Here is a 16,877-nt window from a genome sequence, read left to right as displayed (position 1 = left end):
TAAATGAATTGGGTTCCTCCTAAAAGCATACATGTAAGTGTACATGTGATAAAAGTGTGATTGGCTTGGCTACAACTGCCTAACAGATGGTGTGTTAACAAAAGGAATGGACAGGCAAACAGACTCCTGTGGAAGGTTACATATTTGCCACTGGTTATCCAGTGGTGCTGACCTGAGCACTCCTGTGGCATTGCGTAGGTCCGTGGTCCAGTGTACATTGACAGGAATTTTCTGGGAGGAGGGAGGGTATCTGTGGTCCCAGCCCGCCGGTGGAATGATCACAAAGTTCACAAGCACCACTAATGTCTCGTCTATTATTGGCTTTTTCAGATCCTGCAAAGAGGAATAATAATAAGTATATTATTTCACTGGTGTTTGAATTTATTTTCTAAACAATGCTTTACTTGCATAACGGCAGTGAGGTCTATGACTGGAAGAGTGTCCAGATTAAACCACTGCCCTTTGGCAGGTAACTGGCAAACTCACACACAGTCCGATTGATTTTTAGACACATACATGTACACGAGTTAGACACTGATTATGCAATTTGATGAGTGTGCTGAATGAATAGTTACATTGCTAATGGCTAGAAGGACATAAATCAATCAAACTGTATCTGTATGTTTCTCCGATACTGCTTAGTCCTCCGATACTGCTTATGTCTCCAATATTGCTCTCTTCTCTGATACTGCTCACTTCTCTGATATTGCTTATTTCTGATACTGCTCACTTCTCTGATACTGCCAATTTCTCCGATATTGCTCATTTCTCTGATATTGCTTATTTCTCTATCATTTCTGTGATACTGCTCACTTCTCTGATATTGCTTATTTCTGTAATACTTCTCACTTCTCTGATATGGCCTAATTCTGATATTGCTCACTTCTCTGATACTGCCAATTTCTCTGATATTGCTCATTTCTCTGATATTTCTCATTTCAGTGATACTGCTAATTTCTCTGATATTGTTATTTTCTCTGATATTGCTTATTTCTCTATCATTTCTGTGATACTGCTCTGATATTGCTTATTTCTGTAATACTGCTCACTTCTCTGATATGGCCTATTTCTGATATTGCTCACTTCTCTGATACTGCCAATTTCTCTGATATTTCTCATTTCTCTGATATTTCTCATTTCAGTGATACTGCTAATTTCTCTGATATTGTTTATTTTCTCTGATATTGTTTATTTTCTCTGATATTGCTTATTTCTCTATCATTTCTGTAATACTGCTCACTTCTCTGATATGGCCTAATTCTGATATTGCTCACTTCTCTGATACTGCCAATTTCTCTGATATTGCTCATTTCTCTGATATTTCTCATTTCAGTGATACTGCTAATTTCTCTGATATTGTTTATTTCCTCTGATATTGCTTATTTCTCTATCATTTCTGTGATACTGCTCACTTCTCTGATATTGCTTATTTCTGTAATAATGCTCACTTCTGATATTGCTTATTTCTCTGATAATGCTCACTTCTCTGATGTTCATTTCCCTGACACTGTTTATTTCTCTGATACTACTCACTTCTCTGATATTGCTTATTTCTCTCGTGTTGTTCACTTCTCTGACATTGCTTAATTCTCTGATACTGCATATTTCCTAAATTCTGCTTAATTCTCTGATATTGCTTACATCACAGATATGTATTGTTTGGTGTAATGACCTACCTCTGAGGAGGACATATTCCAGAGCACCCCAGTCACCAAGTCCTTGACCTCATCATCAAGGGGGCGCCTCAGTAGTCTCACCAGACACGGGATTCCCCCACAGCTACGGATTGCCTTCTGTACAATACAACCAGACATCAGGTGTCCCATGAAACACACTAGTAATCCATCTTGATTTGTATCTTTTACTTTACATAATTAGCCTTTGTCAACAGTACTATGGTATATAGAAGAGCACTGTGCTGAGCTGGGTAAGGAAGTACTGACCAGACATACGGTTCTGTGGTACCCACATTTTCATGTCAACACCAAATACTTGAATACGAGATGGATTGGATCATGTGAATCCAAAATAATGTGAATTCAGTAAGCAATGTGCTTATGCTGTAGAGTAAGACTGTAGCATGCTCCACAGTAATTCTTAATCCAAAAGTCGTCACTTCTTGTGCTCAGAGTTAATGCCACAAAAACAGCATGTCTTCCGATGGCATCATACTGTATGTGTCATGTTACGTAGCAGCTATATGTCATCAGTCCTGATTCATGCTTCAGTGTGGATGCCACCATCTTGTTGCTTCACCATCAAGTTTCTACAACCTCATCCAATCTTACATGTCAAGCATCAACTGGTCACACCGGCCCGATTAGCATAGCTGGTACAGCATCTGCTTCGGGACCGGTAGATCCAGGATCAATCCTTGATCGAGTCACACCTAAGACTTTAAAAGAGAAAGTTGTAACTTCCTCGCTTGGCGTTCAGCATGAAGGGGATAGTGCAACGACTGGTTGACCCGTATCAGTATAATGGCTTGGGCGGGGCGGCTTACTTGCCTTCGGTAAGTCATCTCAGTGAAGCAGCACTAAATAAAAGAGCGGTGGAAATCCGTCCTGCAACATGGAGGCACATTACACGTAAAGGCACCCTAATGATTCCTTCGTCGTCATATGACTGAAAAATTGTTGAGTACGACGTTAAACCCCAAGCACTCACTCACTCACTCACTCAACTGGTCACCACTGGCATTGTCAGATACCTACGATTTGCTTTAGGACTATGAGTATGACTTGTAAACGTAACAATACTGGTGTTTCTATCCTACCAGTCCGCCTTCTGCATTTTCATGACTACTGGTGGTAATACTAGCAATGCCAGCACCAGCCAGATAACAATCTGCCACAGAACTGGTCCACCACAGAGCTTAAATGCAAGCTCCAGGACATTAATATTTCTGTTCCATCAGAAATTTCTGCAAACATCAATAGGCGAACTTCGCCTGATGCAGCCGCAGTATCCCCCGACCATGAATATTCAACAGGCTCACGACAGTAACACTGCTTCTGCTAGGGCAATTTCAGTCCACAATGTAGGCAAATACCGTGCCGGTGTCTCATCCCTACATGGTTCTACTACGTCTACAGGCCTCTCAATGTCCACCATTCAAATCCTACGACAAACACAAACAACTGTGGAAATTCACCCTTCATGCTGCGTGCCGCATCAATTCCACCTTCGTCTGCAGCCGGTTCATTGAGAGACATGGGTTATGCGTCTCAAGACGTACCATCCCTGCCATGTTAAGAGAGACAAATTATATTGCAGGTAAGGACATAAGCCTTGCAAGTCTACTCTTCCCTCGAGATGATGCTGGTTTTCATGGCAGGGTTATTGGACTGTCATCCAATTCCAATAACCTCAAGCCGGACCAGATCGTGAACCACATCGCTCGTCCAGATCTTAAATGATCTAGTCAGTTTGGAGGGACCACTTTCTGCACATAACATAAAGCTTTCTCAGCAAGATCAGCAGCAGTTCTAGACAATTTCAATAAAAGGATCAACAGGGCTACAAGGGACAATGCACTCTTCACAAGGCTGTTCACAGGCATCAAAGCGCGGTGGCTTTTGTCAAGCTTTAGACCACTTGTCAAATTTTGCTTATCAATCACCAATGACACCAACCGAAGTAAGTCAAATTTCTATGTTTGCATGGAATCAAATGGAGTTCTCAATACTACTTCTACCAGCCTCTTGTATTTGGATCACGCTCTGGTTCCAAATTATTTGACATGTTATCTGAGGCAATTTACTGGATTGTACAAAACAACTACAGTATAAAACATTTGTTACATCTTTTCGATGAGTTCTTAAGCAGTGATAGCTAGCAGTGATGTGTGTGCTAAGAGGACCATGGCTCTCCTGTCGGTACTGTTTAACAAACTCGCCATTCCCCTCTCCCAAAAGAAAACATTAGGACAGAGTGACAGAGCTGGAATATCTTGACATCACTCTTGATACAGAAGCTATGCGAGAAGGTGGTTCGTCCTGTGGAGCTAATTAATACTATCACGTTCCAACGGACATGCACCAAAAGAACAATTTCTGAAGTGTCTCTATGAAAGAGCTTCATCACAGGGTCACCATTTGTCACGACTGCCGCTTGGACCTGCAAATGTGGTTTAAATTCCTACAGAATGGGAATGTAATTTCATTGTTTTGGGAAAATAAAATTACTGATGCAGCAGACCTCGAGCTATTTACAGACGCTTTAGGGCTTGGTTTCAGTGGATTTTACAGATGCCTGTGGTTTCACGGGCCATGGCCCCAGGAGATGCAGGTCAATTCACTCTCTTTTACCCTGCTGGAGTCGTACCCATTGTTGTGGCTTGTGTACTTTTGGGTTGCAGCTGGAAGTCTAAGCGCATTTGGTTTAACTGTGATAATGTGCCTGTTGTGCGCATCAATAGGATGGTTCGGTCTCCACCCCCAATGGTGATGAAATTAATATGCAAACTCACATGCTATAAACAATTTTTGCAAATCGACTTCACATGTGCCAGGAAACATAAGATTCTGGCTGATGCTTTATCTCGTTCCAAATTGCAAACTTGCACATTTTTGGAAAGATACCTAACGAGGAAAAAATCTGGAGTTTCTGCTAAGGAACCTTTGTTTATTGTAAATAGCAGCAGGCAGTCGACACACGCAACCTTTTTGTCCTATGTTACAGAAATACTTTGTTAACATATGATCAGTCAAAATATTCAGGTCATTTCTTTAGAATAGGGGCAGCTACTAGGTGAATAGGGGCACATACTACGTGAATAGGGGCAGCTACTATGTGAATAGGGGCAGCTACTAGGTGAAAAGGGGCAGATACTACGTGAATAGGGGCAGCTACTATGTGAATAGGGGCAGCTACTAGGTGAATAGGGGCAGCTACTACATGAATAGGGGCAGCTACTATGTGAATAGGGGCAGCTACTAGGTGAAAAGGGGCAGCTACTACTTGAATAGGGGCAGCTACTATGTGAATAGAGCAGCTACTATGTGAATAGGGGCAGCTACTATGTGAATAGGGGCACATACTACGTGAACAGGGGCAGCTACTACGTCAATAGGGGCAGCTCCTATGTGTGTGTTCATGGGAATTAAAGATCATATGATTAAGCACCTGGGATGTTGGTCCTCATCCTGCTTTGAAAGGTATATCGGAGCTTCTGTTGAAGACGCTGCCCCCCCCCCCCAAATATTTGACTTCTTTGAGCGAATCTCTTAGTCATATCACCTTATGATGTATTATCTGTGACTGTCACATCATCCTATGGCTACATGCCTGATGCTATTATTGATACTTATATCTTATCAGTCATGTAAATGCATGCTCACGATATTGTTTGACCTTCAGTAAGATTTTATTCTTATTAATGTCCGATACTGCAGCTCAATTTACCTGTTTACCTGTTTAGGGTGTTGTGTTACACTGTTTAATTGTATATATGTTCATTTTAACATATTTCCTCAATTCCAACTCTTTGGTGAATCTTGATCATGTATGGCTTCTTTTACAGCAACTCTATTGTCATGATCTCCCTCTGGGCATCTTTTGAGTCACTGAGTCGGTGCAAATATCGCCATTTCATGAATACACATACATGTACTTGATCCTTACATGCTCGTAGTGTCCCTCCTCTACATGGCGCTGTAATAACAACACTTAACCTCACAGCTCATCATCCAACCCAAGGTACATGCATCATACCTACTGCCATCACATGGCATCATACCTACTGCCATCACAAGGCATCATACCTACTGCCCTCACATGGCATCATACCTACTGCCATCACAAGGCATCATACCTACTGCCATCACATGGCGTCATACCTACTGCCATCACAAGGCGTCATACCTACTGCCATCATATGGCATCATACCTACTGCCATCACATGGCATCATACCTACTGCCCTACTGCCATCACAAGGCATCATACCTACTGCCATCACATGGCATCATACCTACTGCCATCACAAGGCGTCATACCTACTGCCATCACATGGCGTCATACCTACTGCCATCACATGGCATCATGCCTACTGCCATCACAAGGCATCATGCCTACTGCCATCACAAGGCATCATACCTACTGCCCTACTGCCATCACATGGCATCATACCTACTGCCATCACATGGCATCATACCTACTGCCATCAAATGGCATCATACCTACTGCCATCAAATGGCATCATACCTACTGCCATCACATGGCATCATACCTACTGCCATCACATGGCATCATACCTACTGCACTACTGCCATCACATGGCATCATACCTACTGCCATCACAAGGCATCATACCTACTGCCATCACATGGCATCATGCCTACTGCCATCACAAGGCATCATGCCTACTGCCATCACAAGGCATCATACCTACTGCCCTACTGCCATCACAAGGAATCATACCTACTGCCATCACAAGGCATCATACCTACTGCCATCACATGGCGTCATACCTACTGCCATCACATGGCGTCATACCTACTGCCATCACATGGCATCATACCTACTGCCCTACTGCCATCACATGGCATCATACCTACTGCCATCACATGGCATCATACCTACTGCCCTACTGCCATCACATGGCATCATACCTACTGCCATCACAAGGCATCATACCTACTGCCATCACATGGTATCATACCTACTGCCATCACAAGGCATCATGCCTACTGCCATCACATGGCATCATACCTACTGCCATCACATGGCATCATACCTACTGCCATCACATGGCATCATACCTACTGCCATCACAAGTCATCATACCTACTGCCATCACAAGGCATCATACCTACTGCCATCACATGGCATCATACCTACTGCCATCACATGGCATCATACCTACTGCCATCACAAGGCATCATACCTACTGCCATCACATGGCATCATACCTACTGCCATCACATGGCGTCATACCTACTGCCATCACATGGCATCATACCTACTGCCATCACAAGGCGTCATACCTACTGCCATCACATGGCATCATACCTACTACCATCACATGGCATCATACCTACTGCCATCACATGGCATCATACCTACTGCCATCTACTGCCATCACATGGCATCATACCTACTGCCATCACATGGCATCATACCTACTGCCATCACAAGGCATCATACCTACTGCCATCACATGGCATCATACCTACTGCCATCACATGGCGTCATACCTACTGCCATCACATGGCATCATACCTACTGCCATCATATGGCATCATACCTACTGCCATCACATGGCGTCATACCTACTGCCATCACATGGCGTCATACCTACTGCCATCACATGGCGTCATACCTACTGCCATCACAAGGCGTCATACCTACTGCCATCACATGGCGTCATACCTACTGCCATCACATGACGTCATACCTACTGCCAACACATGGCGTCATACCTACTGCCCTACTGCCATCACAAGGCATCATACCTACTGCCATCACAAGGCGTCATACCTACTGCCATCACAAGGCGTCATACCTGCTGCCATCACATGGCGTCATACCTACTGCCATCACAAGGCATCATGCCTACTGCCATCACAAGGCATCATGCCTACTGCCATCACAAGGCATCATGCCTACTGCCATCACAAGGCGTAATACCTACTGCCATCACATGGCATCATACCTACTGCCATCACATGGCGTCATACCTACTGCCATCACATGGCATCATACCTACTGCCATCACAAGGCATCATGCCTACTGCCATCACATGGCATCATACATACTGCCCTACTGCCATCACAAGGCATCATACCTACTGCCATCACAAGGTATCATACCTACTGCCCTCACATGGCATCATACCTACTGCCATCACAAGGCATCATACCTACTGCCATCACAAGGCATCATACCTACTGCCATCACAAGGCATCATACCTACTGCCCTACTGCCATCACAAGGCATCATACCTACTGCCATCACATGGCATCATACCTACTGCCATCACATGGCGTCATACCTACTGCCATCACATGGCATCATACCTACTGCCATCACAAGGCATCATGCCTACTGCCATCACAAGGCATCATGCCTACTGCCATCACAAGGCGTAATACCTACTGCCATCACACCTACTGCCATCAAATGGCGTCATACCTACTGCCATCACATGGCATCATACCTACTGCCATCACATGGCATCATACCTACTGCCATCACAAGGCATCATGCCTACTGCCATCACAAGGCATCATGCCTACTGCCATCACAAGGCATCATACCTACTGCCATCACAAGGCATCAACCCTACTGCCATCACAAGGCATCATACCTACTGCCATCACACCTACTGCCCTACTGCCATCACAAGGCATCATGCCTACTGCCATCACAAGGCATCATACCTACTGCCATCACAAGGCATCATACCTACTGCCATCACAAAGCATCATACCTACTGCCCTACTGCCATCACAAGGCATCATACCTACTGCCATCACAAAGCATCATACCTACTGCCATCACATGGCATCATGCCTACTGCCATCACATGGCATCATGCCTACTGCCATCACAAGGCATCATGCCTACTGCCATCACAAGGCATCATGCCTACTGCCATCACAAGGCATCATGCCTACTGCCATCACAAGGCATCATGCCTACTGCCATCACAAGGCATCATACCTACTGCCCTACTGCTATCACAAGGCATCATACCTACTGCCCTACTGCCATCACAAGGCATCATACCTACTGCCCTACTGCCATCACAAGGCATCATACCTACTGCAATGAGTTATGTGTAAATGTAGCTCTACCCTCCTGGTCAACTCTAAAAACCCAGACGGATTTCTTACCTTACAAAGATCGTTCTCTTTGCCATACGACAGGTTTTTAAGAGCTCCCAATGCATTTTTATGCACCTCTGGAAAATCACTTGCCAGCATTTCAACCAAGGGGGGTATTCCATCCAAACTCCTGTCACAGAAATAGGGTATTTATTTGGTTGTTTTCAAGACAAGTCCCGTAAGTCAACAGACACTGATGCTGGTAGATCAGAGCCCAGTTTCACAAAGCTCTCTTAACATTACGAGCTCGCAACAACCATAATGACGTAATGCGCACAGTACTGGTTGCCCTGGTAGTTAAGTGAACATAACATTCAGAGTGCTTCATGAAACTGGGCCCAGGAGAACATTTCTGAAGTGGAGATAACTCAACAAAAGCTCACATGTACACGCTACATTAATTATCTCCCTTGAAAGTAACTTCATACATGTGCACATGTACTAGGAAGTTTGCGTGCTTCACTCCACCTGAATGTTGGAATTCCGTCTGCATTTGTATTCGTGTATGATATCAAATGTTTATACTGGCTTACTACAAACTCCTATATACTTTACCTGACAACAAAAAATCAGAGGTAATTAAGTCCCTTTAATACAGCAGATACATTGTACGTAGTTTGAAGGTGAATACTGCCTATGATACCACCCCCCCAGAATGTTGAAATTTCGCCTACCTTGTCTTGGCCTTCATATCGTTGTCCATGTAACAGAGATGCTGTAAGAAGGCAGCAGCATTGGCTTTGATCTCATCGTTAGGATTACGCAACAACTCAATGACCTCCTGAAGATCAGGGTTCCTCCAGCGATGACCTGCACAAACAGATTCACACTCACTGGTTTGTACACACGATTAGCAGCCACTTGGTAAAGAGGCTCAAACTGTATTCTTGAAATATGACATGATATTTCATTCCTTCATGGTCATTACAAACAGTTGGAATAAAACCTTATCTGGGCATACTCTTGATACCTCTGGAACACTTGAATCCATAATACACACACAACTAAGTGTTTTGGCCAATATTTCTCTCACCCTCCTCATCCTCTGCAGACAAGTTGTGTGGGCCCCCCATCCTAGGGTCATCCTCATAAGGAGGTCTGTCCATATCGTCATAGCCCTGGGGCCTGTGGCCCTCATCATCGTAAGGGTCTCGCCCAACCCGTCTGTCTGGTCCGTAGTTATCCATGGTCGGGGCCTCCTGCCCATACCTGGGGGCCTCACCGTAACCTGAGACAGGTAAAAACAAAATGTCACAAACTTCATGGCAATGTAATCCTGTACAAACATTATGATTTCCTGTGATTTCAAGAATCAATAGAAAATTTTTATTTCAGACACAATAATGGTTCACACATGTATTACTGAAAATATGTGACAAGATGATTTGACTGGCTCAGCCATCCCTGTAGAATCAGTACAGAGACTTGACCATTTTTTGTATGGTGGCACTGTAGACAACAAATTAGGTCACAATACATGTAGGTATTGCATGATGTAATCGTATGCCATTTGTAAAAATTATACATTTGAGAAACAAATCAAACTCCAATAAATGAAGCTATGATAACTCCATATTCCTACATTATTATGACAACTTTAGGAGTATTTACACTGCGCAGAAAGGAGGCTTACATATTCTCAGATTTACACTGCACACAAAGGAGGCTTACATATTCTCAGATTTACACTGTGCCCAAAGGAGGCTTACATATTCTCAGATTTGCTCTGTCCACAAAGGAGGCTTACATATTCTCAGATTTACAATGCGCCCAAAGGAGGCTTACATATTCTCAGATTTGCTCTGTGCACAAAGGAGGCTTACATATTCTCAGATTTACACTGTGCACACAAAGGAGGCTTACATATTCTCAGATTTGCTCTGCACACAAAGGAGGCTTACATATTCTCAGATTTACACTGCACACAAAGGAGGCTTACATATTCTCAGATTTACACTGCGCACAAAGGAGGCTTACATATTCTCAGATTTACACTGCGCACAAAGGAGGCTTACATATTCTCAGATTTACACTGCACACAATGGAGGCTTACATAATCTCAGATTTGCTCTGCACACAAAGGAGGCTTACATATTCTCAGATTTACTCTGCACACAAAGGAGGCTTACATATTTGCACTGTGCCCAAAGGAGGCTTACATATTCTCAGATTTACACTGCGCACAAAGGAGGCTTACATATTCTCAGATTTACACTGTGCACAAAGGAGGCTTACATATTCTCAGATTTCCACTGCGCACAAAGGAGGCTTACATATTCTCAGATTTACACTGCACACAAAGGAGGCTTACATATTCTCAGATTTGCTCTGCACACAAAGGAGGCTTACATATTCTCAGATTTACACTGCACACAAAGGAGGCTTACATATTCTCAGATTTGCACTGTGCCCAAAGGAGGCTTACATATTCTCAGATTTACACTGCACACAAAGGAGGCTTACATATTCTCAGATTTGCACTGTGCCCAAAGGAGGCTTACATATTCTCAGATTTACACTGTGCACAAAGGAGGCTTACATATTCTCAGATTTACACTGCGCACAAAGGAGGCTTACATATTCTCAGATTTACACTGCGCACAAAGGAGGCTTACATATTCTCAGATTTACACTGCACACAAAGGAGGCTTACATATTCTCAGATTTGCTCTGCACACAAAGGAGGCTTACATATTCTCAGATTTACACTGCGCACAAAGGAGGCTTACATATTCTCAGATTTGCACTGCGCACAAAGGAGGCTTACATAATCTCAGATTTACACTGCACACAAAGGAGGCTTACATATTCTCAGATTTGCACTGCGCACAAAGGAGGCTTACATAATCTCAGATTTACACTGCACACAAAGGAGGCTTACATAATCTCAGATTTAAACTGCACACAAAGGAGGCTTACATAATCTCAGATTTACACTGCACACAAAGGAGGCTTACATAATCTCAGATTTCCACTGCGCACAAAGGAGGCTTACATATTCTCAGATTTACACTGCGCACAAAGGAGGCTTACATATTCTTAGATTTCCACTGCACACAAAGGAGGCTTACATATTCTCAGATTTACACTGCGCACAAAGGAGGCTTACATATTCTCAGATTTACACTGCGCACAAAGGAGGCTTACATAATCTCAGATTTACACTGCGCACAAAGGAGGCTTACATATTCTCAGATTTACACTGCGCACAAAGGAGGCTTACATATTCTCAGATTTGCTCTGCACACAAAGGAGGCTTACATATTCTCAGATTTACACTGCGCACAAAGGAGGCTTACATATTCTCAGATTTACACTGCGCACAAAGGAGGCTTACATAATCTCAGATTTACACTGCACACAAAGGAGGCTTACATATTCTCAGATTTACACTGCACACAAAGGAGGCTTACATATTCTCAGATTTACACTGCACACAAAGGAGGCTTACATATTCTCAGATTTACACTGCGCACAAAGGAGGCTTACATATTCTCAGATTTGCACTGCCCACAAAGGAGGCTTACATATTCTCAGATTTACACTGCCCACAAAGGAGGCTTACATATTCTCAGATTTACACTGCGCACAAAGGAGGCTTACATATTCTCAGATTTACACTGCCCACAAAGGAGGCTTACATATTCTCAGATTTACACTGCGCACAAAGGAGGCTTACATATTCTCAGATTTACACTGCACACAAAGGAGGCTTACATATTCTCAGATTTACACTGCGCACAAAGGAGGCTTACATATTCTCAGATTTACACTGCGCACAAAGGAGGCTTACATATTCTCAGATTTACACTGCACACAATGGAGGCTTACATAATCTCAGATTTGCTCTGCACACAAAGGAGGCTTACATATTCTCAGATTTACTCTGCACACAAAGGAGGCTTACATATTTGCACTGTGCCCAAAGGAGGCTTACATATTCTCAGATTTACACTGCGCACAAAGGAGGCTTACATATTCTCAGATTTACACTGCGCACAAAGGAGGCTTACATATTCTCAGATTTCCACTGCGCACAAAGGAGGCTTACATATTCTCAGATTTACACTGCACACAAAGGAGGCTTACATATTCTCAGATTTGCTCTGCACACAAAGGAGGCTTACATATTCTCAGATTTACACTGCACACAAAGGAGGCTTACATATTCTCAGATTTGCACTGTGCCCAAAGGAGGCTTACATATTCTCAGATTTACACTGCACACAAAGGAGGCTTACATATTCTCAGATTTGCACTGTGCCCAAAGGAGGCTTACATATTCTCAGATTTACACTGTGCACAAAGGAGGCTTACATATTCTCAGATTTGCACTGCGCACAAAGGAGGCTTACATATTCTCAGATTTACACTGCGCACAAAGGAGGCTTACATATTCTTAGATTTGCTCTGCACACAAAGGAGGCTTACATATTCTCAGATTTACACTGCGCACAAAGGAGGCTTACATATTCTCAGATTTGCACTGTGCCCAAAGGAGGCTTACATATTCTCAGATTTACACTGTGCCCAAAGGAGGCTTACATAATCTCAGATTTACACTGCGCACAAAGGAGGCTTACATATTCTCAGATTTACACTGCACACAAAGGAGGCTTACATATTCTCAGATTTGCACTGTGCCCAAAGGAGGCTTACATATTCTCAGATTTACACTGCGCACAAAGGAGGCTTACATATTCTCAGATTTCCACTGCCCACAAAGGAGGCTTACATATTCTCAGATTTACACTGCACACAAAGGAGGCTTACATATTCTCAGATTTGCTCTGCACACAAAGGAGGCTTACATATTCTCAGATTTACACTGCGCACAAAGGAGGCTTACATATTCTCAGATTTGCACTGTGCCCAAAGGAGGCTTACATATTCTCAGATTTACACTGCGCACAAAGGAGGCTTACATATTCTCAGATTTACACTGCGCACAAAGGAGGCTTACATATTCTCAGATTTGCACTGCGCACAAAGGAGGCTTACATATTCTCAGATTTACACTGCGCACAAAGGAGGCTTACATATTCTTAGATTTACACTGCGCACAAAGGAGGCTTACATATTCTCAGATTTACACTGCACACAAAGGAGGCTTACATATTCTCAGATTTCCACTGCACACAAAGGAGGCTTACATATTCTCAGATTTACACTGCGCACAAAGGAGGCTTACATATTCTTAGATTTGCTCTGCACACAAAGGAGGCTTACATATTCTCAGATTTACACTGCCCACAAAGGAGGCTTACATATTCTCAGATTTGCACTGCGCACAAAGGAGGCTTACATATTCTCAGATTTACACTGCACACAAAGGAGGCTTACATATTCTCAGATTTGCACTGCGCACAAAGGAGGCTTACATAATCTCAGATTTACACTGCACACAAAGGAGGCTTACATAATCTCAGATTTAAACTGCACACAAAGGAGGCTTACATAATCTCAGATTTACACTGCACACAAAGGAGGCTTACATAATCTCAGATTTCCACTGCGCACAAAGGAGGCTTACATATTCTCAGATTTACACTGCGCACAAAGGAGGCTTACATATTCTTAGATTTACACTGCACACAAAGGAGGCTTACATATTCTCAGATTTACACTGCGCACAAAGGAGGCTTACATATTCTCAGATTTACACTGCGCACAAAGGAGGCTTACATAATCTCAGATTTACACTGCGCACAAAGGAGGCTTACATATTCTCAGATTTACACTGCGCACAAAGGAGGCTTACATATTCTTAGATTTGCTCTGCACACAAAGGAGGCTTACATATTCTCAGATTTACACTGCGCACAAAGGAGGCTTACATATTCTCAGATTTGCTCTGCACACAAAGGAGGCTTACATATTCTCAGATTTACACTGCGCACAAAGGAGGCTTACATATTCTCAGATTTGCTCTGCACACAAAGGAGGCTTACATATTCTCAGATTTGCTCTGCACACAAAGGAGGCTTACATATTCTCAGATTTGCTCTGCACACAAAGGAGGCTTACATATTCTCAGATTTACACTGCGCACAAAGGAGGCTTACATATTCTCAGATTTACACTGCGCACAAAGGAGGCTTACATATTCTCAGATTTGCACTGCGCACAAAGGAGGCTTACATATTCTCAGATTTACACAACTATGCAAATTCACCCTGGCATAATACATGGATTCTTCCCTTTTACATTCTAATGCGTTGTTGTCTTCATGTTACACAGTGCACCCTTACCATGCTTACCGTATCTGTCGCTGCCAGCAGCAGGGGACGGGGTTCGTCTTGCATATGGGTCTTCAGGGGGTGCATGATACCTGGATGGGTCATGAGGGCCCCCTTCGTTGAAGGGGTCATCAGCAAACGGGTCCTGATGGACAGGCGGCAAACCATCATAGCGATTCTCCCCGTAACCATTGTCCACATTCCTGTATCTGTCGTCACCCTCTGGGGGGGCCTGGCGTAGCCTCTCCTCTATGTGAGGCTCGAGGTAGCCCTCTGGTGGCCCGTCCTGGAAGTGTTCCACAGGGTACAAGTCTGGCCGGTCTTCCAGGTGCTGTGCTTGGTAACCGTCCTCGTATGGTGGCTCCCTCTGGGGGTCTTGGAGCTGTTCTGGGGAGTCCCTGTAACGGTCGTCTGGTGGAAGCTCGCGATACCTAACAAGCACATTACCCCTATCAGTGTTAATAACTTTTGTTTTTTGTTAGATTTGCAACAAATTTTCCATCATATCACGACAGCATCTCCTTGTACCAGGCCAGATCTAATACTGACATATTTGAAGATCTGTCATACTGAAGACATCAGGCATTACCCATGGGTAATCTTACATAAGGCTAGACTAAGGCCTAAACCGCACATCTATTATTTATAGTATGTAAAGCTGGACTAAGGCCTAAACCCCACAGCTACCATTTATAGTATGTAAGGCTGTACTAAGGCCTAAACCCCACAGCTACCATTTACAGTACGTAAGGTTGGACTAAGGACAAAATCCCACAACTACCATTTATAGTACATAAGGCTGTACTATGGCCTAAGCCCCACAGCTACCATTTATAGTACGTACGGCTGGACTAAGGCTCAAACCCCACATCTACCATTTATAGTATGTAAGGCTGGACTAAGGCCTAAACCCCACAGCTACCATTTATAGTATGCAAGGCTGGACTAAGGCCTAAACCCCACAGCTACCATTTATAGTACGCACTGGACTAAGGCCTAAACCCCACAGCTTCCATTTATAGTACATAAGGCTGTACTAAGGCCCAAACCCCCCAGCTACCATTTATAGTACGCAAAGCTGGACTAAGGCCTAAACCCCACAGCTACCATTTATAGTACATAAGGCTGTACTAAGGCCTAAACCCCACAGCTACCATTTATAGTACATAAGGCTGTACTAAGGCCTAAACCCCACAGCTACCATTTACAATATGCAAGGCTGGACTAAGGCCTAAACCCCACAGCTACCATTTACAGTACGTAAGGCTGGACTAAGGACAAAATCCCACCGCTACCATTTATAGTATGTAAGGCTGGACTAAGGACTAAACCCTACAGCTACCATTTATAGTACGTAATGCTGGACTAAGGCCTAAACTCCATAGCTACCATTTATAGTACCCAAAAGCTGGACTAAGGCCTAAACCCCACAACTACCATTTATAGTACGCAAGGCTGGACTAAGGCCTAAACCCCACAGCTACCATTTATAGTACGCAAGGCTGGACTAAGGCCTAAACCCCACAGCTACCATTTACAGCAAATTCTAAATACTGTGGACTTACTTACAAAATACAAAAAGCTCTTTTTGCTGTCTACCAAAACAGGGTATTCAAAACATTATGCAACAACTACTACAGTTTGTTTGCATTGCTTACTCACAAATGTAGCTTGGTAATGCTGCTTGGGATCATTTCAAACATATGCTGCAGTATAAACATAACATGGAATTTGTAAAACAAAGAGACTCTGAACTGCAAATGTGAGAAGAATACATTCACATGTATGGTTAGTTTTAACAAAATT

At 43.4% G+C, this 16,877-nt stretch overlaps 1 protein-coding gene across 7 annotated transcripts in view; it reads right to left on the bottom strand.

Annotated features, from left to right (window-relative positions):
- Positions 1-16,877, bottom strand: part of LOC135468556 (catenin delta-2-like) — an 82,817-nt gene that overhangs the window by 13,870 nt on the left and 52,070 nt on the right. For all 7 annotated transcript variants that reach the window (XM_064746876.1, XM_064746878.1, XM_064746877.1 and 4 more), the window contains 6 exons: positions 15,093-15,502; positions 9,866-10,060; positions 9,507-9,642; positions 8,842-8,962; positions 1,677-1,793; positions 173-333 (listed from right to left, as the gene is read on the bottom strand). In XM_064746876.1, the coding sequence (XP_064602946.1) occupies positions 173-333; positions 1,677-1,793; positions 8,842-8,962; positions 9,507-9,642; positions 9,866-10,060; positions 15,093-15,502 (1,140 nt within the window). The remainder of the gene's footprint in view (positions 1-172; positions 334-1,676; positions 1,794-8,841; positions 8,963-9,506; positions 9,643-9,865; positions 10,061-15,092; positions 15,503-16,877) is intronic.

The sequence above is a fragment of the Liolophura sinensis genome, chromosome 6 (assembly GCF_032854445.1).
Source record: "Liolophura sinensis isolate JHLJ2023 chromosome 6, CUHK_Ljap_v2, whole genome shotgun sequence".
Taxonomy (NCBI): domain Eukaryota; kingdom Metazoa; phylum Mollusca; class Polyplacophora; order Chitonida; family Chitonidae; genus Liolophura; species Liolophura sinensis.
This window is presented reverse-complemented; position numbering and strand designations above follow the sequence as displayed.